The 27,894-nt window shown below is 43.7% G+C and overlaps 1 protein-coding gene and 1 long non-coding RNA gene across 3 annotated transcripts in view; both read left to right on the plus strand.

Moving 5' to 3' along the window:
- The window catches only part of slc6a16a (solute carrier family 6 member 16a), a 35,399-nt gene extending 16,393 nt beyond the window's left edge, over nucleotides 1-19,006 (plus strand). The window contains exons 3-12 of one of the 2 annotated variants that reach the window (XM_071403868.1): nucleotides 1,639-1,796; nucleotides 6,689-6,815; nucleotides 7,186-7,361; nucleotides 7,919-8,029; nucleotides 8,457-8,698; nucleotides 10,881-11,061; nucleotides 11,681-11,882; nucleotides 12,708-12,867; nucleotides 16,719-16,881; nucleotides 18,551-19,006. In XM_071403868.1, the coding sequence (XP_071259969.1) occupies nucleotides 1,639-1,796; nucleotides 6,689-6,815; nucleotides 7,186-7,361; nucleotides 7,919-8,029; nucleotides 8,457-8,698; nucleotides 10,881-11,061; nucleotides 11,681-11,882; nucleotides 12,708-12,867; nucleotides 16,719-16,881; nucleotides 18,551-18,886 (1,856 nt within the window). In that variant the 3' untranslated portion in view covers nucleotides 18,887-19,006. Of the gene's footprint in view, nucleotides 1-1,638; nucleotides 1,797-2,576; nucleotides 2,677-6,688; nucleotides 6,816-7,185; nucleotides 7,362-7,918; nucleotides 8,030-8,456; nucleotides 8,699-10,880; nucleotides 11,062-11,680; nucleotides 11,883-12,707; nucleotides 12,868-16,718; nucleotides 16,882-18,550 lie in introns of those variants that run through there. The other variant, XM_071403959.1, reaches the window with a different exon arrangement.
- Nucleotides 19,007-23,599: 4,593 nt separating this feature from the next.
- LOC139579881 (uncharacterized) lies at nucleotides 23,600-27,758 on the plus strand. The gene is made up of 2 exons (XR_011675941.1): nucleotides 23,600-24,758; nucleotides 24,843-27,758. It is a non-coding gene; the product is annotated as an uncharacterized lncRNA (long non-coding RNA).
- The last annotated feature ends 136 nt before the right edge of the window (nucleotides 27,759-27,894 follow it).

Below are 27,894 nucleotides of genomic sequence, written 5' to 3' on the forward strand. Positions count from 1 at the left end.
ACCATCACTTTCAGACATTATGCTGTGGGATTAGAACCATCACTTTCAGGCATTATGCTGTGGAACTAGAACCATTACTTTCAGACTTAATCCTGTGGGACTAGAACCATCACTTTCAGACATTATGCTGTGGGACTAGAACCATCACTTTCAGACTGTATGCTGTGGGACTAGAACCATCACTTTCAGACAATATGCTGTGGGATTAGAACCATCACTTTCAGACATTATGCTGTGGGACTAGAACCATCACTTTCAGACAATATGCTGTGGGATTAGAACCATCACTTTCAGACATTATGCTGTGGGATTAGAACCATCACTTTCAGACAATATGCTGTGGGATTAGAACCATCACTTTCAGGCATTATCCTGTGGAACTAGAACCATCACTTTCAGACATTATACTGTGGGATTAGAACCATCACTTTCAGACATTATGCTGTGGGATTAGAACCATCACTTTCAGACTTTATGCTGTGGGATTAGAACCATCACTTTCAGACATTATGCTGTGGGATTAGAACCATCACTTTCAGACATTATGCTGTGGGACTAGAACCATCACTTTCAGACATTATGCTGTGGGATTAGAACCATCACTTTCAGACATTATGCTGTGGGATTAGAACCATCACTTTCAGACTTTATCCTGTGGGATTAGAACCATCACTTTCAGACTTTATCCTGTGGGATTAGTCAAGATACTTTTTGAAGAGGTAGGTTTTTTTCTCTCTCTCTCTTCCTCTCTACTTTATTCCATTGTTGTATCTCTCCCTTCCCTGACTCCTTCACTCTTGTTTTTCAATCTGTTCTCTCTCTAACCCTATTCACTCTCTCTCTCTCTCTCTTTTCCTCTCTACTTTATTCCATTGTTGCATCTCTCCCTCCCCTGACTCCTTCACTCTTGTTTTTCCATCTGTTCTTTCTCTAACCCCATTCAGTCTATTTTCTTGAGTGGCGCAACGGGCGAAGGCACTGCATCACAGTGCTAGAGACATCACTACAGACCTGGGTTCGATCCTGGCTGTATCACAAACGGCAGTGATCAAGAGTCCCGTAGGGCGGCACACAATTGTCCCAGCGTCGTCGGGGTTTAGGGGAGGGTTTGACCTGACTTGCCTAGTTAAATAAAGGTTAAATAAAACATTTGAAATATATTTTCAAACTCTCTCTCTCGCTAACCCCATTCCTTATCTATCTAGCTCCATCTGCATTCAATTTACAGAATCTCTCCATCTGAGGCATAACTTTGTTTCTTAAAGGGTCAATCTGTGATTGCTACATTAATTTTGTGACTTTTCAATTCATGATATATAGCTATTGAATCTTGAATAATATAACTTATAAATGCCTCATGACCTTAGTTCAACTGTCTAATTCCAAAACCCAAGAAATAAACTTGTTTTGCTCCTTTGTTTGTAAACAATGCAATTGTAAACAAACACTGTATGGCCTTAACACATGGTTAAAACTATATCTTTTTTATCTTATCGATTGTCAGTCCTTGCATCATAGCTCTGTCTTTGAATCTGACAGTGGTTACATTTCTCCAACCCCATCCCTCAGCTGTTTACTGAAACAGTGAACTGCAGATTTAACAGTTTAACTCTCTGCCTCCTCTCCCTCTCCTGGCAGGCGCGTTCATGGTGCTCTATGTCATGCTGTTGGTGGTGGTGGGGGTTCCCCTGTTCTTCATGGAGCTGGCTGCGGGCCAGTGCATCCGTCAGGGCAGCATCGGTGTGTGGAAGCACATCTCCCCCAAGCTGGCCGGTATCGGCTACTCCAGCTGCATGGTGAGCACAACAGGCTGGCCGGTATCGGCTACTCCAGCTGCATGGTGAGCACAACAGGCTGGCCGGTATCGGCTACTCCAGCTGCATGGTGAGCACAACAGGCTGGCCGGTATCGGCTACTCCAGCTGCATGGTGAGCACAACAGGCTGGCCGGTATCGGCTACTCCAGCTGCATGGTGAGCACAACAGGCTGGCCGGTATCGGCTACTCCAGCTGCATGGGGAGCACAACAGGCTGGCCGGTATCGGCTACTCCAGCTGCATGGTGAGCACAACAGGCTGGCCGGTATCGGCTACTCCAGCTGCATGGTGAGCACAACAGGCTGGCCGGTATCGGCTACTCCAGCTGCATGGTGAGCACAACAGGCTGGCCGGTATCGGCTACTCCAGCTGCATGGTGAGCACAACAGGCTGGCCGGTATTGGCTACTCCAGCTGCATGGTGAGCACAACAGGTTGGCCGGTATCGGCTACTCCAGCTGCATGGTGAGCACAACAGGCTGGCCGGTATCGGCTACTCCAGCTGCATGGTGAGCACAACAGGCTGGCCGGTATCGGCTACTCCAGCTGCATGGTGAGCACAACAGGTTGGCCGGTATCGGCTACTCCAGCTGCATGGTGAGCACAACAGGTTGGCCGGTATCGGCTACTCCAGCTGCATGGTGAGCACAACAGGCTGGCCGGTATCGGCTACTCCAGCTGCATGGTGAGCACAACAGGCTGGCCGGTATCGGCTACTCCAGCTGCATGGTGAGCACATCAGGTTGGCCGGTATCGGCTACTCCAGCTGCATGGTGAGCACAACAGGCTGGCCGGTATCGGCTACTCCAGCTGCATGGTGAGCACAACAGGCTGGCCGGTATCGGCTACTCCAGCTGCATGGTGAGCACAACAGGGGTTGGTCCCAAATAGCACCCTATTTCATACTGTATGTACAGATGCTGTACCTTAATTTGAGCCTGCTTCTCACAGCAGAAAAAAAGTCTTGCTGCAACAGGAAATGTCAATTATTATGTGGATTGTAATTCATGGACATTTAAGTAGGGAAAATCAGGTCTGAAATGTTAAAGTGGAAATTACAAACGTTAGAAGCTTTTTAATACATCGAATTCACAAAAATGAACATTTCCTGCTATGCAGGACAATTCTCTGCAACAACAGAGTGATTAAATTAAGATAGCAGATCTGTAGTGCACTACTTTTGACCAGAGAGGCAGAGCCCCAATAGGTCCTGGTCAAAAGTAGTGCTGCACTTAGGTAAATAGGGTGCAATTTGGGATGCACAGTCAACTAACTAACAATACACATTCCCACCACACACAGGGACTAGTTTCTCAACTAACTAACAATACACATTCCCACCACACACAGGGACTAGTTTCTCAACTAACTAACAATAAACACAGAGACTAGTTTCTCAACTAACTAACAATACACATTCCCACCACACACAGGGACTAGTTTCTCAACTAACTAACAATAAACACAGAGACTAGTTTCTCAACTAACTAACAATACACATTCCCACCACACACAGGGACTAGTTTCTCAACTAACTAACAATAAACACAGAGACTAGTTTCTCAACTAACTAACAATACATATTCCCACCACACACAGGGACTAGTTTCTCAACTAACTAACAATAAACACAGAGACTAGTTTATCAACTAACTAACAATACATATTCCCACCACACACAGGGACTAGTTTCTCAACGAACTAACAATAAACACAGAGACTAGTTTCTCAACTAACTAACAATACACATTCCCACCACACACAGAGACTAGTTTATCAACTAACTAACAATAAACACAGAGACTAGTTTCTCAACTAACTAACAATACACATTCCCACCACACACAGGGACTAGTTTCTCAACTAACTAACAATAAACACAGAGACTAGTTTATCAACTAACTAACAATACACATTCCCACCACACACAGGGACTAGTTTCTCAACTAACTAACAATAAACACAGGGACTAGTTTCTCAACTAACTAACAATAAACACAGAGACTAGTTTCTCAACTAACTAACAATAAACACAGAGACTAGTTTCTCAACTAACTAACAATACACATTCCCACCACACACAGGGACTAGTTTCTCAACTAACTAACAATAAACACAGAGACTAGTTTCTCAACTAACTAACAATAAACACAGAGACTAGTTTCTCAACTAACTAACAATAAACATTCCCACCACACACAGGGACTAGTTTCATCTGGTTAGCATTCTGGTGTTTGGTTGGGACTGCTTTCATCTGGTTACCATTCTGGTGTTTGGTTGGGACTGCTTTCATCTGGTTAGCATTCTGGTGTTTGGTTGGGACAGCTTTCATCTGGTTACCATTCTGGTGTTTGGTTGGGACTGCTTTCATCTGGTTACCATTCTGGTGTTTGGTTGGGACAGCTTTCATCTGGTTAGCATTCTGGTGTTTGGTTGGGACTGCTTTCATCTGGTTAGCATTCTGGTGTTTGGTTGGGACAGCTTTCATCTGGTTACCATTCTGGTGTTTGGTTGGGACTGCTTTCATCTGGTTACCATTCTGGTGTTTGGTTGGGACTGCTTTCATCTGGTTAGCATTCTGGTGTTTGGTTGGGACAGCTTTCATCTGGTTACCATTCTGGTGTTTGGTTGGGACTGCTTTCATCTGGTTACCATTCTGGTGTTTGGTTGGGACTGCTTTCATCTGGTTACCATTCTGGTGTTTGGTTGGGACTGCTTTCATCTGGTTACCATTCTGGTGTTTGGTTGGGACTGCTTTCATCTGGTTACCATTCTGGTGTTTGGTTGGGACTGCTTTCATCTGGTTATCATTCTGGTGTTTGGTTGGGACTGCTTTCATCTGGTTACCATTCTGGTGTTTGGTTGGGACAGCTTTCATCTGGTTACCATTCTGGTGTTTGGTTGGGACTGCTTTCATCTGGTTACCATTCTGGTGTTTGGTTGGGACTGCTTTCATCTGGTTAGCATTCTGGTGTTTGGTTGGGACTGCTTTCATCTGGTTACCATTCTGGTGTTTGGTTGGGACTGCTTTCATCTGGTTACCATTCTGGTGTTTGGTTGGGACTGCTTTCATCTGGTTAACATTCTGGTGTTTGGTTGGGACTGCTTTCATCTGGTTAGCATTCTGGTGTTTGGTTGGGACTGCTTTCATCTGGTTACCATTCTGGTGTTTGGTTGGGACTGCTTTCATCTGGTTACCATTCTGGTGTTTGGTTGGGACTGCTTTCATCTGGTTAGCATTCTGGTGTTTGGTTGGGACTGCTTTCATCTGGTTACCATTCTGGTGTTTGGTTGGGACTGCTTTCATCTGGTTACCATTCTGGTGTTTGGTTGGGACTGCTTTCATCTGGTTAGCATTCTGGTGTTTGGTTACGGTGCAAAAAAAATGTTATTTATTTCTTCTGCTTGTCATGAGAAACATTCGGACGATGGTTGAAGGAACATTTTGACTTCATGTTATTATTCAACATACAAGGAACCTCCTTCCATGCCCCTTGATTTGTCACAACGTTGCTAGACTGTTCCTAGAATGTTTTCAAAAGGAACGTTCTCAGGAATTACAAACTCTGGAACACAGGCTGTTCCCTGGCCTGACAGAAATGTTTTGGGAGCCAAACATTGTCAGTGGGGTGACGGTTAAGGCCTAATGTTGAGGCTATAGATCTGTGGTGAAGGCAACAAAAATAGACCAGGGCCCGACACAATAAACCTGTTGACTAGATTTCCAGGTAAATTAAAAACAGCTCCATGCATGTAGAATGCATATTTGAATATGCGTAAATATGCATCAAATCAGTCAACAGTGTGAATATGGCTCCTAGTGTTGTTAACAGGTCCTGCACCAATGACTGTGGACGTGTTTGGAACCTGACCTTAAGCCCTGAGGCAAAGAAGAACAGCAGAACATCTTGCAGAAGTAGACTGGTGTAGTCTAGCAGTCAGAATCAGTCAACTCGGTTTAACCATGCAGGAGGTCATATAAACAGCATAGTTAGAGATCACTCCATTATCAACGTTTGTCTGAATTAACTTTTTAGTCACCTCATGTCTGGTAAACAGAGATACAAAACAAACTGACTCGTACACCTGTGTGGCTCGAGAAGGCTAGAGGTTTGTGTGTGTGTGTGTGTGTGTGTGTGTGTGTGTGTGTGTGTGTGTGTGTGTGTGTGTGTGTGTGTGTGTGTGTGTGTGTGTGTGTGTGTGTGTGTGTGTGTGTGTGTGTCTCTGTGTGTGTGTGTGTGTGTGTGTGGTTAGGGGAACGATCTCTATGTAATGTGTGAGAAGTAGTTGCACACTCCTCTCTCCCCTGTGTTGGCATAACGTATGCACTGACATGCACACCTATTGCTTAACACTGACACCCTATTCATACTCATTCTGTCTGTCAGTGCTGGTCTCAGGGAGCTGCTATAACAATATTTAAAGGGATAGTGTGATCTTTTGGCAATTACTTACCCAGATGTCCCTGCATGCAGTATTGAAGGAAGTTTAATTTAGTTTTGCGAGTTAGCGCTGCTAACTGCTGCTACTTGCTGTTTTATTATATGCATAGTCACTTCACCCCTACCTACATGTACAAATGACCTCTAACCTGTACCCCCGCACAATGACTCAGTACCGGTACCCCCTGTATATAGCCTCATTACTGTTATGTTGTTGTGTTACTTTTTATTATTTTTTATTTTTTACTTTAGTTTATTTGGTAAATATTTTCTTAACTCTTCTTGTTAAAGGCTTGTAAGTAAGCATTTCATGGTACTTGTTGTATTTGGCGCATGTGACAAATAAAGTTTGATTTGATTTGCAATGACTGGAAGTCTACAGGTGCAGCTAGCATGTTAAATACTGCATTAACCCTGTCTTCCTTCCTCAGGTGTGTTTCTTTGTGGCTCTCTACTACAATGTCATCATCGCGTGGAGTCTCTTCTACATGGGCAACTCCTTCCAGTATCCTCTACCCTGGGAGCAGTGTCCCATCAACATGACCACCAATAACACTGGTATTCACTAGCTGTGTGTGTGTGTGTGTGTGTGTGTGTGTGTGTGTGTGTGTGTGTGTGTGTGTGTGTGTGTGTGTGTGTGTGTGTGTGTGTGTGTGTGTGTGTGTGTGTGTGTGTGTGTGTGTGTGTGTGTGTGTGTGTGTGTGTGTAGTTTCGTATTTTGTCCCCACAAGGTTAGTTGTACAAGAGAGTGTGTGTGTGTGGTACATATCATGCTTCTCCTTATTTGTGTTTAGATGTGCAATGAACACATTGTATTCTACAAGAGCAAGCTTTGTGTATGTAAACTATATAAATCTCTCTCCCTCTCTCACGTCCTCTCTCTCTCTCCCTCCCTCTCTCTCTCTGTCTCTCTCTCTCTGTCTGTCAGTAAAGGAATGCTCAGGTAGCTCCCCAACCTCGTACTTCTGGTTCCGGAAGGCTCTAGACATCACAGACTCCATCGATGAGTCTGGTGAGTTTAACCCCATCATGACGGGCTGTCTGCTGGCTGCCTGGGCCATCGTCTGTCTAGCCATGATCAAAGGCATCAAGTCCTCTGCCAAGGTAAGGACGCTCTCAGTTCATATTTTTCACAACATATAGCATGTTACAAACAGTGTAACGGGTCACCACCTGCCTTGACCCTCAGTAGTGTCGCCCCCGGCAACCACTAACCATGATTATGGTAGGCTAGTAGTTAACACGCTAGCTGTTGAAGAAAGCGGATGAATTCTGTTTTTGTCAAATGTTACTTTAAAATTGTTTAATGTTAATGTTAATGTCCTCCTTCGTTGACCTTGTCTTGTTAAATGTTTTTTTTCATGTATAGTTTTTAAAAGAGAATGTAGAATGTCATTTGATAAATATTGATTTAATCCAATATTTTATGGTACTTAGTCTGTGTCTATGAACCCAGCCCTATATCTCCCTATAGGTCAAGTTAAAGATACATTCTGAAATTGGAAAAAGAACAAAACGGCAACCCCACCACCTGTCCCGGTATACAGCTGAGGAATGGGGCCGGAGAAATACAACCTCTCCCAGATCCATAGACATATTTTATAATCTACATTAAAAGGACTGATGGTTCCTAATTTGAATTGTAATTCTCTTCTCCATAGGTGATGTATTTCTCCTCAGTCTTCCCCTATGCTGTACTGTTCATTTTCCTCGTCAGAGGCTTGATGCTGGATGGAGCCATGGAGGGAATCGCCTACATGTTCTACCCTAAAGTAAGTACAATAATAACAATAATAATAATATATTTAATTGATTTTGTGCTTTTAATTACAAGTAGAATCTCAAAGATGTACAAAGATGCTTAAAAACAAGAATTAAGCACTCTGGAGAAGAGGACTAGAGAGGACTGGAATTTCTATTCACTTCCTGAATTGACAGAATATAAATAGAGTAGAATTTAGTCTTACGCTGTCACTCTCTCTCTCTCTTTCTCTCTCTCTCTCTTTCTCTCTCTTTCTCTCTCTTTCTCTCTCTTTCTCTCTCTTTTCTCTCTCTCTCTTTTCTCTCTCTCTCTCCTCTCTCTTTCTTTTCTCTCTCTCTCTCTCTCTCTCTCTCTCTCTCTCTCTCTCTCTCTCTCTCTCTCTCTCTCTCTCTCTCTCTCTCTCTCTCTCTCTCTCTCTCTCTCTCTCTCTGTCTCAGATAGAAATTTGGGCTGAGGTGCAGGTGTGGCGGCAGGCAGCCACACAGGTGTTCTTTGCCCTGGGCCTGGGCTACGGTTCTGTGATTGCCTACTCTTCCTACAACCCCATCCACAACAACTGTCACCGTGACGCGCTCATGGTCTCCTGCATCAACTTCATGACCTCAGTGCTCGCATCACTGGTGGTGTTCGTAGTGCTGGGCTTCAGGGCCAAGAACATTGTCCTGAACTGCATCACCCAGTAAGTATGGAGTCAAGGGGGGATTGTGTGTGTGTGTGTGTGTGTGTGTGTGTGTGTGTGTGTGTGTGTGTGTGTGTGTGTGTGTGTGTGTGTGTGTGTGTGTGTGTGTGTGTGTGTGTGTGTGTGTGTGTGTGTGTGTGTGTGTGTGTGTGTGTGTGTGTGTGTGTGTGTGTGTGTGTGTGTGTGTGAGTGAGAGAGAGAGAGACTGTTTGTAGATCATGGAACTGAAAAGGTATGTGTAATGTCTGCTGCACATCTCAGGGTTCTGTTGATGTTACACTCCTTGACTTATGCTGGGGAAGGTTTCAGCCCAGTTTAAAGGGATAACTCCCTTCAATGAAATAAGGCCCTCTCATTTAAAATGTGTTTGCGTGTGTGTCTCAATAGTGTTGAATCTCCTTTCCTTTAAAGGGATAGTTCACCCAATTTACAAAATCACATCGCTTTCCATAGACTTTCCTGCAGTCAAATGACCAAGTGGCCTCATGGGTGGAATGTTATTTATATTTTTCATAATTTCATAATTTATAAACATAATTTTTTTTAAACCTGCAGAAAATCTGGTGTTTCTATGTCAACGGTTTTGTTATATTTCTGTCTTCTGTGATGTACATAAAGTGTAATATTGGAATGCAAACTCAAAATGTAATACATTTCAACTCTATATCTGACATGGTACAGGTGTCTTTTTGTTAAAGCCCATAACCATGTGTGTGACGTGTATACTTTTGTTTCAAAGTAAATTTGTTTAAGACTACCAACAAACATTTAGTATGACCCTGATTTAGCCCACTGCAGTAAAAGGTTCATCTGTAAGCAGTCTATGGATAGGGTAAGACAGCTATTCATGCTTTGCTTTTGTTTGCCTGGTCACTGTCTCCAAGTGCTAACTTTTTAGCATTTGTGCCACAAAACCAATGCAAGTCTATATCTCCTGTATTAGCATTTTTCACGCTTCGTGTCCAGATCATCCTAAACTGTCGACAATTGGTTGTGTAGCTCCGTGTTTCCCAACTCCGGTCCTCCAGTACCCCAAACAACACGCATTTCTGTTGTAGCAAAAAACACTAATTCAACTTCTTGTTGAAGTAGAATCAGGTGTATATGTCCGGGGCCACAACAAAAATGTGTACTGTTGGAGGAACGGGGTTGGAGGAGCGGGGTTGGAGGAACGGGGTTGGAGGAGCGGGGTTGGAGGAACGGGGTTGGGGGAACGGGGTTGGAGGAGCGGGGTTGGAGGAACGGGGTTGGAGGAGCGGGGTTGGAGGAACGGGGTTGGAGGAGCAGGGTTGGAGGAACGGAGTTGGAGGAACGGAGTTGGAGGAACGGGGTTGGAGGAACGGGGTTGGAGGAGCGGGGTTGGAGGAGCGGGGTTGGAGGAGCGGGGTTGGGAAACGCTGGTGTAGCTCAATGAAGTTACTTTAACAGGATTTGAATATAAAGTGTGAAAAATGCTAATAAAAATGCCATTTGGAGACAGTGGCCAGTTTAACTAAACCAAAGCATGGACTGCTGTCTTGTGTTGTCCATAGACTGCTTACAGGCTACTGAAAGCAAAATGTCATTTTGTTATTTTGGATGAACTATCCCTTTATAAAGCATGTCAATATTATGGAAACATATCCAAGACATGTCCATATGTACACTCTTAGAAAGAAAGGTGCTATTTAGAACCTTAAAGGGTTCTTCAACTGTCCACGTAGGAGAACCCTTTGAATAACTATTTTTGGTTCCAGTTTCTACATGGAACCAAAAAGGGTTCTACCTGGGACCAAAAAAAGGGGTTCTACCTGGAACCAAAAAGGTTCTCCTATGGGTCCATCTGAATAACCTTTTTGGAACCTTTTTTTCTAAGAGTGTAAGCATACCTTCAAATAAAGTATAGCGATGTACCTGAAGGGAATTGCGATATTGAGAGCTTGGAATTATCATGTTCTATCTGCAATTTTACCCAAATTGAGTTCTGGACATTTTCTTGTTCTGTTCAATGTTCTCTACCTATATAGTACTCTAAATACCCCAATTCATGTTGTTAAGTGAATAAGGATATGAGATAGAAATTTCTCACACCATTCAAAACAATAAGGGTTGGTAACTTTAAAGCCAATTATCTCAGAATCAACTTTTTACAGAAGGAACCTTATAATTCTAAGCTCAGGCTACGTCACCTCCCACCCTTCAGAAATCTGGGCCTGTTAAACGACATGGCTACACATGGAAGCAACCATCACTGGTGGCCGTGGTTCAACATGTCTGATCCTGCCTCCGTCACCATACCTGACTACAGAGAGTGGTACCATCACTACGGCTCCCAGGTGGGGACAAACATCACCGACTGTGACCTGGATGAGGAGATGAACAAGGTGAGGGTTAGATTAGGTTTTAGGGGGCTTGTGGTTCAAATCCTATTTTCAGAAATAATGGAGAACGGAGTCCTTTGTAATGTAGGCACAAAGTTATTTATAAGGAGCTGTCTTTACCTCCCTCTGTTTCCCCTACCTTGTATTCCCTCTCTTTCTTCACCCCTTACAACCTCCTGTTAACACATTGCCCCCCTCCCTCGTTCTCTCCCTCATTCCCTCCATCCCTCCCTTGTTCCCTCCCTCCCTCATTCTCTCTCTCCCTTGTTCGCTATCCCACCCTCCCGTGTTCCCTCCCTTGTTCCCTCCCTCCCTCGTTCTCTCCACCCTCCCTCGTTCTCTCCCACCCTCCCTCGTTCTCTCCCACCCTCCCTCGTTCTCTCCCACCCTCCCTCGTTCCCCCGTTCTCTCCCTCCCTCCCATGTTCTCTCCCCCCTCCCTCCCTCGTTCTCTCCCTCCCTCCCACGTTGCCACCCTCCCTCGTTCTCACCCTCCCTCGTTTTTTTCTCCCTCGTACAGGTTACAAATATCAACATATTCCACATAGAATACAGGTTACAAATATCAACATACTCCACATAGAATAAAGTGTTTGTCCCTCTTGTCTCTCTCTAACCCCCAGGGTGTGGAAGGGACGGGCCTGGCGTTCATTGCCTTCACAGAGGCCATGGCCCAGTTCCCTGCCAGCCCCTTCTGGTCCACGCTCTTCTTCCTCATGCTGCTCAACCTGGGCATGAGCACCATGTTCGGCACCATGCAGGGGATCCTCACCCCCCTCATGGACAACTTCAGCCTGCTGGGACGCCACCGGACCATGCTCACTGGTAATACAGACATATTCACACACACCAATGCACCAATACACAAATACACAAATGCACCCACGTGCGCACACACACTCAACTAAATGTTTCAAAGACAGACAAAGAGCACAACTACAAACTAAAACAACAAAAAATATAACAAGTACTTATATTTTTTGGTGTTTTAGTTTGTAGTTGTGCTCTTTGTCTGTCTTTGAAACATTTAGTCCGTGTGTCACTAAATAGCTGTGTTCTTTGTCATTATGATTCAGTGTGTCACTAAATATCTGTGTTCTTTGTCATTATGATTCAGTGTGTCACTAAATAGCTGTGTTCTTTGTCATTATGATTCAGTGTGTCACTAAATATCTGTGTTCTTTGTCATTATGATTCAGTGTGTCACTAAATATCTGTGTTCTTTGTCATTATGATTCAGTGTGTCACTAAATAGCTGTGTTCTTTGTCATTATGATTCAGTGTGTCACTAAATAGCTGTGTTCTTTGTCATTATGATTCAGTGTGTCACTAAATAGCTGTGTGCTGTGTCATTATGATTCAGTGTGTCACTAAATAGCTGTGTTCTGTGTCATTATGATTCAGTGTGTCACTAAATAGCTGTGTTCTTTGTCATTATGATTCAGTGTGTCACTAAATAGCTGTGGTCTTTGTCATTATGATTCAGTGTGTCACTAAATAGCTGTGTTCTGTGTCATTATGATTCAGTGTGTCACTAAATAGCTGTGTTCTGTGTCATTATGATTCAGTGTGTCACTAAATAGCTGTGTTCTTTGTCATTATGATTCAGTGTGTCACTAAATAGCTGTGTTCTTTGTCATTATGATTCAGTGTGCAGCTGTGCTCTGGGCTTTGTGATCGGACTTTTGTTTACCCAGCGCTCGGGGAACTACTTTGTGATGATGTTCGATGACTACTCTGCCACCCTACCCCTGATCATCGTGGTGGTCTTTGAGACATTCGCTGTGGCCTGGGTGTACGGAGCTGACCGGTAAGACATCCAAACGGGTTTACCAATACCAATGTAATAGTAGAATACCAATGTAATAGTATAATACCAATGTAATAGTATAATACCAATGTAATAGTATGATACCAATGTAATAGTATAATACCAATGTAATAGTATAATACCAGTGATGTACAGTACTCCTTTCTTTGGATAATTTATTCATGTTTTCTTTTCTATGTCACATTGCATTAATTACAACAAATATTTGCGATGTCCCTCCGTAATACAGTATGATCCTGCCTACTTTCTGGATCATGTCCCACGCAGTTTTTGAATTGGGCTTCAAGAATATAAAATCTAATTCATCAAAACGCAGCCATTTAAGATTTACACTGAGTGTACAAAACAATACCTGATCTTTACATGACAGACTGACCAGGTGAATCCAGGTGAAAGCTATAATCCCTTATTGATGTCACTTGATAAATCCACTTCAATCAGTGTAGATGAAGAGGAGGAGACAGGTTAAAGAAGGATGTTTAAGCCTGGAGACAATTGAGACCTGAATTGTGAATGTGTTCCATTCAGAGGGTGAATGAGCAAGACAAAATATTTACTGTAAGTGCCTTTGAACGGGGTCTGGTAATAGATGTAATAGACACCGGTTTGAGTATGTCAAGAACTGAAAACGCTGCTGGGTTTTTCACGCTCAACAGTTTCCCAATGTATAAAGAATGGTCTACCACCCAAAGGACATCCAGCCAATTTAACACAACTGTAGGAAGCATTGGAGTCAACATTGGCCAGCATTCCTGTGGAACGCTTTTGACACCTTGTAGAGTCCATGCCACAATGAAATGAGGCTGTTCTGAGGGAAAAGGGGGACAACTCAATAGGAAAGTGTTCCTAATGTTTTGTATACTTAGTGTATGTAAAATGATATTTCTATTCATGGTTTAATTTACTTCTAACTGTTGCCTTTCATGAAGGTTTTCGATTGCGTTTTATTTTTTGTAATTGAAAACCTTCATGGGTGGCACTGGGTATAAGTAAATTAACCCATGAATAGAAATATTATATTATATACATTTTAAATGACCGCGTTTTGATGAACTTGATAATATAATCTTGAAGGCCATTCAAAAACGTCGTGGGACATGATCCAGAAAGTAGGCGGGACTTTCATACCATATGGTGGAAATGATTTCTGTGTATGTATGGTGTTATACAGTGTGGGAACAGATTGTTACATAGTACTTACAACTCTGACACCTAGTGGTAGTTGGTGCAATTACACATTGAATTGTCATGTGTTCCAATGCGATTATGGTATAAAGTTTAACACACTATGGTATAACGACTTTGTTGTCGAAAGGGGGACTGTCTTAACTTTACTTCCAGTCTACCTTTCCAATCCCATATCAACCCCATAGCCCTGGGCCCTGGGCCCTAGGCACTTGTGTAGATCTGAGAGGATTGGATAGGTGTAAGCAATATGGTGGTAGCTTTCACCTGACCTCTGATCTAGGTCAAAAAGACACAGGTTAGGACAACGTAGTAATTCCATGAGGAGCGTTCTAAAATAAACAAGTTCATTGGCCCAGCACCGTTGCTGATTCTACAGGATTAGTATTGTAAATGTGACCAGCGGTCAGGACATTAAGTAATGAAGTGGCTGTAGTGGCTGTCATTTTAAACACATTTAAATGACTAGGATGAGAGAGAAACAGTAATGTACTTGCTGAGTAGTTAGCTGAAACGTTCTGCAATGCTAACATCCACTTCCAGTCATTTTCGCTCGCATTGCTCGTCCCATTGTTTAGATTTGTTTCCGCATTTATGCAACGACTTATGGGATATTAGAATCCTCTTGTCCTAACCTGTAGATTTTCAACCTTTTGTATTTATTTTTCTAGTGAACCTTTGTTTTAACAGGGAAGACATATTGAGACCTACGTCTCTTTTACAAATGTGCCCAACATAATACAACATCGTAATATATATATATATATATATATATATATATACAGTACCAGTCAAAGTTTGGACATACCTACTCATTCAAGGGTTTTTCTTTATTTTACTATATTCTACATTGTAGAATAATAGTGAAGACATCAAAACTATTAAAAAAACACACATGGAATCATGTAGTAACCAAAAAAGAGTTAAACAAATCAAAATGTATTTTAGATTTTAGATTCTTCAAAGTAGCCACCCTTTGCCTTGATGACAGCTTTGCACACTCTTGGCATTCTCTCAACCAGCTTCATGAGGAATGCTTTTCCAACAGTCTTAAAGGAGTTCCCACATATGCTGAGCACTTGTTGGCTGCTTTTCCTTCATATGGGGGAGCACGTTCGATCTAATGAGTGAACATGTAAGAATGTTTCAGATGAACTACGAGAGTTTGGAAACAACATGTATTTCGTTATGCCCATATTAAGCACACGTTTTAAATCAGCAAGGTATTCCTGCATAGCTATAAAATCTGACTGTAGTTTTAACACATCCAGATTTTTTGAACTTTTATTTAACTAGGCAAGTCAGTTAACCTCTCTTGGGCACGTGAGACGGTAGCGTCCCACTTCTTCAACAGCCAGTGAAACTGCTGGGCGCCAAATTCAAATACAGAAATACTCATTATAAAAATTCAGAAAACAAAACATATTTTACATAGGTTTAAAGATTAACTTCTTGTGAATCCAACCACAGTGTCAGATTTAAAAAATGCTTTACGGCGAAAGCATACCTTACGATTATGAGAACACAGCCCACTAGACAAATCATTACAAACAGTAGCCAGCCAGAAAGAACAGTTACACAATTTAGAAATAGAGATAAAATTAATCCCTTACCTTTGATGTTCTTCATATGGTTGCACTCAGCAGACATTCATTTACTCAAATTTTTATTATTTTGTTCGATAAAGTCTCTTTATACCCAAAAACCTCAGTTTTTGTTTGTGCGTTCAGTAATCCACAGGCTGAAACGCAGTCAAAACTGGAAGACAAAAAAATCCAAATTGTATCCGTAAAGTTCATAGAAACATGTCAAACGATGTTTATATTGAAACCTCAGGTTGTTTTTAGTCTAAATAATCGATAATATTTCAACCGGACAATAACGTTGTCAATATAAAATGTAAACAAGAAACGCACTCTCTCGGTTGTGCGCAAGAAAAAGCTCTGTGAAACTTTAGGGTCCACTCATTCAGACTGCTCTTACTTCCTCATTTTTCAGAATACAAGACTGAAACACTTTCTAAAGACTGTTGACATCTAGTGGAAGGCATAGAAACTGCAATTTGAGTCCCAACCCCTGTGTTACACCTTTATGTACTTCAAGACATTCAGACTAAACCTCATCAATTATGATGGCCTGAGTTCTGTCACTAAGATAATCATGAAACCATGAACAGGCAACAGAGCTCAGCCCTATCGAGGACAACTTACATAATGATCAGATTTAGCCTTTCTGACTTGTCTTAGACAATAATTCCTCAGTTGCTTAAAAACTTACCAGTGCAGGCCTAATCATGTGTTCCTGGCCTTGACCCAAGCATCAACTGTTTTATGAATGACTTCTGCAACTTCCGGAGTGTACCAGGCTTTCGATTTACTTTTAACCCTTCATTTTCTGAAGGGAACATGATTATCCACAATAGTATTGAAGACATCTGCAAAATGTCTCAAAGCTAAATCAGGTTCAGAGATATCTAAAATACAAGCAAGCCTCTAATAGGCTGGGTGGAATTGTTGCCATATTGTGGACAGCTATCTAATCCTCTAACATCTCCACAAGAGTCTAGCGGGCTAGAGGCTATAGGGGTTGGTTTGAGATTCAGGATCTGTGATGAGGACATATCTAGCATCTCATCTCCTCCCTAGCTTCTTGGATGACATTGAGATCATGCTGAAATGGCGCCCCCCGGTGCTGTATAAGTACCTGTGGAAGTACGTGTGTCTGTTTGCTATGGTGGGCCTGCTGGCAGCAAGTCTACTGCGAATGGTCTTCAAACGACCGACCTACACAGCCTGGAACCACACCACGGTGAGATACCCCTACAATGGCCCTGGTCCCTGTTCCTGGCTGGCTAGATGGAGGGCTTCCTTTCCTTCCTTCCTTTTGACCTTCCTAACTTCCTTCCTAACTTCCTTGAAGTACATTATTCTCTCAATTGCTTGATTACACTCATGTTCTTTTCTTCACTCTCTTCTTATACCTCCCTCCCTCCCTCCCTCTTTCTTTCTTTCTTTTCTCTCTGTCTTTTCTCTCTCTCTTTCGCTCTCATCCCCCTATACAAGGTGCTATCTAGAACCTAAAAGGATTATTTGACTGTCCCATTGGAGAACCCTTTGAAAACCCTTTTTGGTTCCAGGTAGAACTCTTTTGGTTCCAGGTAGAACCATTTTGAGTGCCACACACTGTAGGTGCTCAGATGCAATAATTGAATAACCTAATAACCAACGTTTGGACAGACAAGCTGTCTTCATCAGGGTATAATGACAAACACTGCGGGGTGACTTGTTTATATAGTGTCAAAGGACACACACAGGTGTCTGTAATCATAGCCGGGTGTGGCCTGATATCATTGGTTAATTCTCAGATATAAAAAGAACATACCAAAAACATGAATGGATAGCATACGATCATAGATACAATCTGGCTACATAAGCCTACAAACATTTACAATAGCAAAATCACAATAATCACAAGAATGGCTTCAGATCAAAGTCTACATTGAGACCGAAGGGAGCAAGGGTCTATAAATGAAAGCCTCTCGTTTTAACAATAAATTGTCGAGGTCACCCCCTCCTAGCGAGGGTGACTTGTTCGATGCCGATATAACGTAGGGACGAAATCGAGTGGTTTTCTTCCAAAAAGTGGGCTGTAAGTCTAGTTTTTGCACCTTATTTTGCTACGATGCTCCGAGATTCATACTTTTAATTTGCGTTTTGTTTTACCCACATAATTTATACCACAAGGACAAGTTATAAGATAAATAACTGCCTTAGTGGAGCACGTGATAACACCTTTGATTGGGATCTGGTTCCCTGTTTGGGGGTGTTTGAAGGATCTACATTTTAAGTGCCATTGCATTGAGCACAGCCATTACACTTGTAGTTTCCATCCAGTAGGGGCGCAAATAGACGTTGTTCAGGATTATCTTGGGGTGGTAAATCAGAGTTTACCAATTGATCTCTGAGATTTCTGCCCCGCGAGAATACGATCAAGGGAGGGTTCGAAAACACATTACCGATACTGTCATCGGATCTTAGAATGTGCCAATGTTTGTGAACGATTCCCTTAATTTGTTCAGAGAACTTTGAATAGCGGGTAGTTAGAACGCAAGAATGCTTATTTTTGCGAGACTGTCCCTGAAAAAGATCATGTCACCCTGCAGTGTTTGTCATTATACCCTGATGAAGACAGCTTGTCTGTCAAAACCTTGGTTATTAGGTTATTCATTATTATAAATTGTTCAAGTGTTCTACTCCGCTGGCCAGCACCTCGCCAAAATAGGTGTGCGTTTCTTTTGCCTCTAGAAGAACCCTTTTGAGTTCCATGCAGAACCCTTAACACAGAGGGTTCTACATGGAACCTTAAAGAGTTCTACCTGTAACCAAAAAGGGTTCTACCTGGAACCAGAAAGTGTTCTCCTATGGGGACAGCCGAAGAATCCTTTTGGAACCCTTAGACTGTATGTCTTCCTCTCCAGGCATCGGAGACAACTCTGGAGTACCCAGGCTGGGCCCTGGCCATGTTGGCCATGCTGATCCTGGCTGCCACCCTGCCTGTCCCTGTTGGCTACTTCCACTCCTGGCTGAAGAACCGTGGCATGGGCCCTGAGGGGGAGCTCGCGGGCCAGGAGATAGACCGAGAGAGGTACACCAAGTGCAACTCCAGCGACGTCCTGGACTCCAACTCCCAGCATACCCCTTCGGTGGAGGATGATGGCCGACCCAGGGCTAGCTTCCTACCACTGGGCCTCGACCACTACGGACTCCTCCCACAACAAGAAGACGTGGAGGAGGAGGAAGAGGATACGATGTGAGAGAGGGGTTTGAGAATCGAGGGACGAAGAGAGGAGAGTGGCAGTGGGAAAGAGAGACCCACTTTAGAGAGAGAGAGAGAGAGAGAGAGAGAGAGAGAGAGAGAGAGAGAGAGAGAGAGAGAGAGAGAGAGAGAGAGAGAGAGAGAGAGAGAGAGAGAGAGAGAGAGAGAGAGAGAGAGAGAGAGAGAGAGAGAGAGAGAGAGAGAGAGAGAGAGAGAGAGACCCTTGACTGAAATAGTGGTAAGGACTCCACTTATATCCCCAGACTTTTAATTGATAATAAATCTTAATAATGTATTACAATGTATATGACCGTTTATCCATATTACCAAAGAAACCTAACATTAGCACAATGTAATAACCTGTATCCTTAGTGCCAACGCACACCTATCAGTGAACCATCAAACTTGACCTATCATAAGCGACCTATCATAAGTCACCTATCTATCATAATTGACCTATCATAAGTGACTTATCATAATTGACCTATCATAAGTGACCTATCATAAGTCACCTATCATAAGTCACCTATCATAAGTCCCCTATCATAAGTCACCTATTATAAGTGACCTGGGGTGGCAGGTAGCCTAGTGGTTAGAGTGTTGGGCCAGTAACTGAAAGGTTTCTGGATCGAATCCCCGAGCTGACAAGGTAAAAATCTGTCATTCTGCCCCTGAACAAGGCACTTAACCCACGTTTCCCTGGTAGGCTGACATTGTAAATAATAATTTGTTCTTACCTGACTTGCCTAGTTAAATGTACTATTTTAAAAAACAATCATAAGTGGCCTATTATAAGTGACCTATCATTGTACTGCTAAGTACTGTAAGAAGTGCCTTATGGTTCAAGTGCTGTATTAACACACCCAGGATCCTATTCCTTGAACTGTGATGACAGTTTCAACTAGCTGCTCACAGGTAAATGATATGTATGACTTGTATTCTTAGGTTTCTTGTAGATTGACTTGATTCTGCTCCAAAGACACTTATGAAGGTGAGGAGTATTGAGGGAAGCGAAGGACTTTAAAGTCCAGCTTGTATATTGCATAGTAATACTCTTGTAAGACAAGTAGAGGCTCTGATCCAGAGAGCCACGAAATATATATTTGATATATTCTGATATGCAGTTTTTTTATTAGGGTGCTAAACTTAGTTCAGGAAAGTAAGGAGCTGAATTTGGGGCAAAGATTGGGGAAGTTGTGCAGTGGTACTCGGTATGACCAGTGACCGCCCATATACAAAGATCCTGCAAATGTAACTTCTAAAGGATGTTTAGAAAATAACATGCCTTGTGTCTGAGGTTTTACTAAGTAGTATGTGATGGTAGTGAGAAACAGCACAATCCCCATAGCTGTGTGTTAGTAGTGTTATTAGTAATGCACTGACTGAAAGGGAACTTAACATTCACATCATCTCCTGATGCCTATTGTTGCCTCTGACACAACGTGTCTGTCTGTCTGTCAGAGGCCCCATCAGGGGGCAGGTCACCAGGCAGAACCAGTGAGCTAGAGAGGCCCCATCAGGGGGCAGGTCACCAGGCAGAACCAGTGTGCTAGGGAGGCCCCATCAGGAGGCAGATCACCAGGCAGAACCAGTGAGCTAAGTGTCTCATAATATATTTTGTACATAGTGTATATCCAGTTCATATGAAACACTTTCTTGAAACAGGAATTGCATTTTTTAATCTTACTTTCAATGATCTGCAACTTTACTTCCCTTATGATCTAGAGACCATGGTGCAAAGTCTCAGTCCTCAAAGCAGACTACTCCTTTAACCTAATCACACTGCCGTTCTGATCCTAACCATACTGTTCTGGTTCCACACCTTTAACCTCGTCACACTGTCGTTCTGATCCTAACCATACTGTTCTGGTTCCACACCTTTAACCTAGTCACACTGTCGTTCTGATCCTAACCATACTGTTCTGGTTCCACACCTTTAACCTCGTCACACTGTCGTTCTGATCCTAACCATACTGTTCTGGTTCCACACCTTTAACCTCGTCACACTGTCGTTCTGATCCTAACCATACTGTTCTGGTTCTACTCCTTTAACCTAGTCACACTGTCGTTCTGATCCTAACCATACTGTTCTGGTTCCACACCTTTAACCTCGTCACACTGTCGTTCTGATCCTAACCATACTGTTCTGGTTCCACACCTTTAACCTCGTCACACTGTCGTTCTGATCCTAACCATACTGTTCTGGTTCCACACCTTTAACCTCGTCACACTGTCGTTCTGATCCTAACCATACTGTTCTGGTTCCACACCTTTAACCTCGTCACACTGTCGTTCTGATCCTAACCATACTGTTCTGGTTCCACACCTTTAACCTCGTCACACTGTCGTTCTGATCCTAACCATACTGTTCTGGTTCCACACCTTTAACCTAGTCACACTGTCGTTCTGATCCTAACCATACTGTTCTGGTTCCACACCTTTAACCTCGTCACACTGTCGTTCTGATCCTAACCATACTGTTCTGGTTCCACACCTTTAACCTCGTCACACTGTCGTTCTGATCCTAACCATACTGTTCTGGTTCCACACCTTTAACCTAGTCACACTGTCGTTCTGATCCTAACCATACTGTTCTGGTTCCACACCTTTAACCTCGTCACACTGTCGTTCTGATCCTAACCATACTGTTCTGGTTCCACACCTTTAACCTCGTCACACTGTCGTTCTGATCCTAACCATACTGTTCTGGTTCTACTCCTTTAACCTAGTCACACTGTCGTTCTGATCCTAACCATACTGTTCTGGTTCCACACCTTTAACCTCGTCACACTGTCGTTCTGATCCTAACCATACTGTTCTGGTTCCACACCTTTAACCTCGTCACACTGTCGTTCTGATCCTAACCATACTGTTCTGGTTCCACACCTTTAACCTCGTCACACTGTCGTTCTGATCCTAACCATACTGTTCTGGTTCCACACCTTTAACCTCGTCACACTGTCGTTCTGATCCTAACCATACTGTTCTGGTTCCACACCTTTAACCTCGTCACACTGTCGTTCTGATCCTAACCATACTGTTCTGGTTCCACACCTTTAACCTCGTCACACTGTCGTTCTGATCCTAACCATACTGTTCTGATTCTACTCCTTTAACTTCGTCACACTGTCGTTCTGATCCTAACCATACTGTTCTGATTCTACTCCTTTAACCTCGTCACACTGTCGTTCTGATCCTAACCATACTGTTCTGATTCTACTGCTTTAACCTCGTCACACTGTCGTTCTGATCCTAACCATACTGTTCTGATTCTACTCCTTTAACCTAGTCACACCGTCGTTCTGATCCTAACCATACTGTTCTGGTTCCACACCTTTAACCTCGTCACACCGTCGTTCTGATCCTAACCATACTGTTCTGGTTCCACACCTTTAACCTCGTCACACTGTCGTTCTGATCCTAACCATACTGTTCTGATTCTACTCCTTTAACCTAGTCACACCGTCGTTCTGATCCTAACCATACTGTTCTGGTTCCACACCTTTAACCTCGTCACACTGTCGTTCTGATCCTAACCATACTGTTCTGATTCTACTCCTTTAACCTCGTCACACCGTCGTTCTGATCCTAACCATACTGTTCTGATTCTACTCCTTTAACCTCGTCACACTGTCGTTCTGATCCTAACCATACTGTTCTGGTTCTACTCCTTTAACCTCGTCACACTGTCGTTCTGATCCTAACCATACTGTTCTGGTTCCACACCTTTAACCTCGTCACACTGTCGTTCTGATCCTAACCATACTGTTCTGGTTCCACACCTTTAACCTCGTCACACTGTCGTTCTGATCCTAACCATACTGTTCTGGTTCCACACCTTTAACCTCGTCACACCGTCGTTCTGATCCTAACCATACTGTTCTGGTTCTACTCCTTTAACCTCGTCACACCGTCGTTCTGATCCTAACCATACTGTTCTGGTTCTACTCCTTTAACCTCGTCACACTGTCGTTCTGATCCTAACCATACTGTTCTGGTTCCACACCTTTAACCTCGTCACACTGTCGTTCTGATCCTAACCATACTGTTCTGGTTCTACTCCTTTAACCTCGTCACACTGTCGTTCTGATCCTAACCATACTGTTCTGATTCCACACCTTTAACCTCGTCACACTGTCGTTCTGATCCTAACCATACTGTTCTGATTCTACTCCTTTAACCTCGTCACACTGTCGTTCTGATCCTAACCATACTGTTCTGGTTCTACTGCTTTAACCTCGTCACAACGTCGTTCTGATCCTAACCATACTGTTCTGATTCTACTGCTTTAACCTCGTCACACTGTCGTTCTGATCCTAACCATACTGTTCTGGTTCTACTCCTTTAACCTCGTCACACTGTCGTTCTGATCCTAACCATACTGTTCTGGTTCCACACCTTTAACCTCGTCACACCGTCGTTCTGATCCTAACCATACTGTTCTGATTCTACTCCTTTAACCTCGTCACACTGTCGTTCTGATCCTAACCATACTGTTCTGATTCTACTCCTTTAACCTAGTCACACCATCGTTCTGATCCTAACCATACTGTTCTGATTCTACTGCTTTAACCTCGTCACACTGTCGTTCTGATCCTAACCATACTGTTCTGGTTCCACACCTTTAACCTCGTCACACTGTCGTTCTGATCCTAACCATACTGTTCTGGTTCCACACCTTTAACCTCGTCACACTGTCGTTCTGATCCTAACCATACTGTTCTGATTCTACTCCTTTAACCTAGTCACACCATCGTTCTGATCCTAACCATACTGTTCTGATTCTACTCCTTTAACCTCGTCACACTGTCGTTCTGATCCTAACCATACTGTTCTGATTCTACTCCTTTAACCTCGTCACACCATCGTTCTGATCCTAACCATACTGTTCTGGTTCCACACCTTTAACCTCGTCACACTGTCGTTCTGATCCTAACCATACTGTTCTGATTCTACTCCTTTAACCTCGTCACACTGTCGTTCTGATCCTAACCATACTGTTCTGATTCTACTCCTTTAACCTAGTCACACCATCGTTCTGATCCTAACCATACTGTTCTGATTCTACTCCTTTAACCTCGTCACACTGTCGTTCTGATCCTAACCATACTGTTCTGATTCTACTCCTTTAACCTCGTCACACTGTCGTTCTGATCCTAACCATACTGTTCTGATTCTACTGCTTTAACCTGGTCACACCGTCGTTCTGATCCTAACCATACTGTTCTGGTTCTACTGCTTTAACCTCGTCACACTGTCGTTCTGATCCTAACCATACTGTTCTGGTTCTACTCCTTTAACCTCGTCACACTGTCGTTCTGATCCTAACCATACTGTTCTGGTTCTACTCCTTTAACCTCGTCACACCGTCGTTCTGATCCTAACCATACTGTTCTGATTCTACTCCTTTAACCTAGTCACACCATCGTTCTGATCCTAACCATACTGTCCTTTCCAGGCTAATTCAGCTCGGCTCGGATCAACTCCATAGTGTGAAAATGACTGTTTTTTCATCCTTGCCTTGTTACCAGAGATTGATTTGTCGCTGGGAAACTAGGTGTGTGCACACGTCAGCCAATCATTAGTTGATCATAAGTACCAGGGAGAAACACTAACCTAGCAGGACTGTGGATGTCGAGGGCCTGAGTTTATGCACCTTTGATCAAGACAATCAACTGTTACTGTATTTCTCAGTGTTGAGTTTACCCAGGTCAACTGTTACTGTATTTCTCAGTGTTGAGTTTACCCAGGTCAACTGTTACTGTATTTCTCAGTGTTGAGTTTACCCAGGTCAACTGTTACTGTATTTCTCAGTGTTGAGTTTACCCAGGTCAACTGTTACTGTATTTCTCAGTGTTGAGTTTACCCAGGTCAACTGTTACTGTATTTCTCAGTGTTGAGTTTTCCCAGGTCAACTGGCTAACTCATTGATCCTGCCTGGTGAGTTTACCCAGGTCAACTGTTACTGTATTTCTCAGTGTTGAGTTTACCCAGGTCAACTGTTACTGTATTTCTCAGTGTTGAGTTTTCCCAGGTCAACTGGCTAACTCATTGATCCTGCCTGGTGAGTTTACCACCCAGCTCTGCCCATTCATGTCATTAGTCATGTCACTGGGATTTCTGAGCGCTCTGCACAGCTATAACCATCAAAGCAAAGCTAGTAGCAGCAATGGAGACTGCAGAGAGAACAGAATCCTCCACAGTTACAGCTGGGACGTAGACTTCACAATGATTGTACAAACATCATCATGGCAACACAGCGTGACATAGGCCTTATTAGTAACTGTAATGAAATAACAAAGTTATGATTTAATACCAGACATGCACCCAGTTACAGTCCTCTTCCACTGCTTTTCCATTTAAATAGTGTTTGAAATTAGTATTTAAAAAAAAAAATACAAATTCTAATTCATATGAAAAAGAGAATCCAAAAGTAGTGACAATTCCAAAACTTGTTTACGACCCTGTTATGACATGGTAATTACAAAGCTTATTTCATTGGTAGTTAATATGGTATAACAAGGCGAAGCCTATAGTGTCAAGTGTGGCCGGAAACATTACTGTACTAGAAGGATTGGTACACTTGTAGTCCCACAGTCAAACACACTCCAGGTCAGGGATGGGCAACTCCAGTCCTCCAGGGCCTGATTAGTGTCACACTTTTTCCCCATCCCCAGCAAACACACCAGACTCCAATATCATGATCTTCAGTTTAGAACGCAATTAGTTTAATCAGCCGTGTTTGCTAGGTGTGGGTGAAAAGTGTGACACCATCCCTGCTTCAGGGGAATGGAGTTGCCCAATCCTGCTCCAGGGGAATAGAGGTGCCCATCCCTGCTTCAGGGGAATGGAGTTGCCCATCCCTGCTTCAGGGGAATAGAGTTGCCCAATCCTGCTCCAGGGGAATAGAGTTGCCCATCCCTGCTCCAGGGGAATAGAGTTGCCCATCCCTGCTCCAGGGGAATAGAGGTGCCCATCCCTGCTTCAGGGGAATGGAGTTGCCCATCCCTGCTTCAGGGGAATAGAGTTGCTCAATCCTGCTCCAGGGGAATAGAGTTGCCCATCCCTGCTCCAGGGGAATGGAGTTGCCCAATCCTGTTCCAGGGGAATAGAGTTGTCCAATCCTGCTCCAGGGGAATAGAGGTGCCCATCCCTGCTCCAGGGGAATGGAGTTGCCCAATCCTGCTCCAGGGGAATATAGTTGCCCATCCCTGCTTCAGGGGAATGGAGTTGCCCAATCCTGTTCCAGGGGAATAGAGTTGCCCAATCCTGCTCCAGGGGAATAGAGGTGCCCATCACTGCTCCAGGGGAATGGAGTTGCCCAATCTTGCTCCAGGGGAATATAGTTGCCCATCCCTGCTTGAGGGGAAAGGAGTTGCCCATCCCTGCTCCAGGGGAATGGAGTTGCCCAATCCTGCTCCAGGGGAATAGAGTTGCCCATCCCTGCTCCAGGGGAATAGAGTTGCCCATCCCTGCTCCTGGGGACTGGAGTTGCCCATCCCTGCTCCAGGGGAATGGAGTTGCCCATCCCTGCTTCAGGGGAATGGAGTTGCCCATCCCTGCTTCAGGGGAATGGAGTTGCCCATCCCTGCTCCAGGGGAATAGAGTTGCCCATCCCTGCTCCAGGGGACTGGAGTTTCCCATCCCTTCTCCAGGGGAATAGAGTTGCCCATCCCTGCTCCAGGGGAATAGAGTTGCCCATCCCTGCTCCAGGGGACTGGAGTTTCCCATCCCTGCTCCAGGGGAATAGAGTTGCCCATCCCTGCTCCAGGGGAATGGAGTTGCCCATCTTTGCTCCAGGGGAATGGAGTTGCACATCCCTGCTCCTGGAGACTGGAGTTGCCCATCCCTGCTCCAGGGAAATATAGTTGCCCATCCCTGCTTCAGGGGAATAGAGTTGCCCATCCCTGCTCCAGGGGAATGGAATTGCCCATCCCTGCTCCAGGGGAATGGAGTTGCCCATCTTTGCTCCAGGGGAATGGAGTTGCACATCCCTGCTCCTGGGGACTGGAGTTGCCCATCCCTGCTCCTGGGGACTGGAGTTGCCCATCCCTGCTCCAGGGGAATATAGTTGCCCATCCCTGCTTCAGGGGAATAGAGTTGCCCATCCCTGCTCCAGGGGAATGGAATTGCCCATCCCTGCTCCAGGGGAATGGAGTTGCCCATTCATGCTCTAGGGGAATGGATGACAAAAAGTGAGGGAGACTGAAAGACAGATACACAGTCCTGGGTTCACTAAGGCCTGAGGGTCAAGGACACGCCCTGAGATAGATGAACTGCAGGAACGCTGGGTTGTAGTGATTAGGGCACAGCGTAGAAAAACGTTTTGAAACTAAGAACAATTGTTTTTTATTGTTCAGGTATCCGTCCCTGTTTCAGTCAGTTTTCTTCCGTTTGGTGCATAATAAACACTACCCTGTTGAGACACTACCCTGTTGAGAGGCCACATTGTCATCTAGACTCCGCACTCCAGACAATCAAGGCAGCTTTGTGTTTGTTTTTGTGTGTGAGTTCATTACAGCACAATCTTACCAACACCAAAGAGGTTTGCATGCAGTGTTTTACTGTATATTGTGAAAAAGCTTGTGCTATTATGCTGCAATTTCAGCTTAGCTGTATCCATGTTGAGGATGGGTTTGCATGGACACCACATTGGCCTTGTTAGCTCCCTAGGAACTGTGATTATGTTTGTGTGTATGCCTCTGACTGAATCAATGTCAGTGTAAAACTGAGTGTGTGTGTCTGTCTGTCTGAATATATAAATGTATGAGTTGTTTTGAAAGATGTCTTACCTCAAGTATGTATGTGTTGTTGTCAAAAGAGGGGATTGTACTGTATATACCAAATAAAGCATACTTTTGAACAGGTGATTTACTGTTCCGTGTTTGTCTTTGGCTTCTATTCCTCCTAGGGCAGGGCTCTCCAAGTCCGGTGATGGGGAACTACTGGGTGAGCAGGCTTTTGTTCTATCCCAGCGCTAACACATTTCCAATAAGGATCTGCATA

Source organism: Salvelinus alpinus, chromosome 1 (genome assembly GCF_045679555.1).
Source record: "Salvelinus alpinus chromosome 1, SLU_Salpinus.1, whole genome shotgun sequence".
In the NCBI taxonomy this organism is placed as follows: domain Eukaryota; kingdom Metazoa; phylum Chordata; class Actinopteri; order Salmoniformes; family Salmonidae; genus Salvelinus; species Salvelinus alpinus.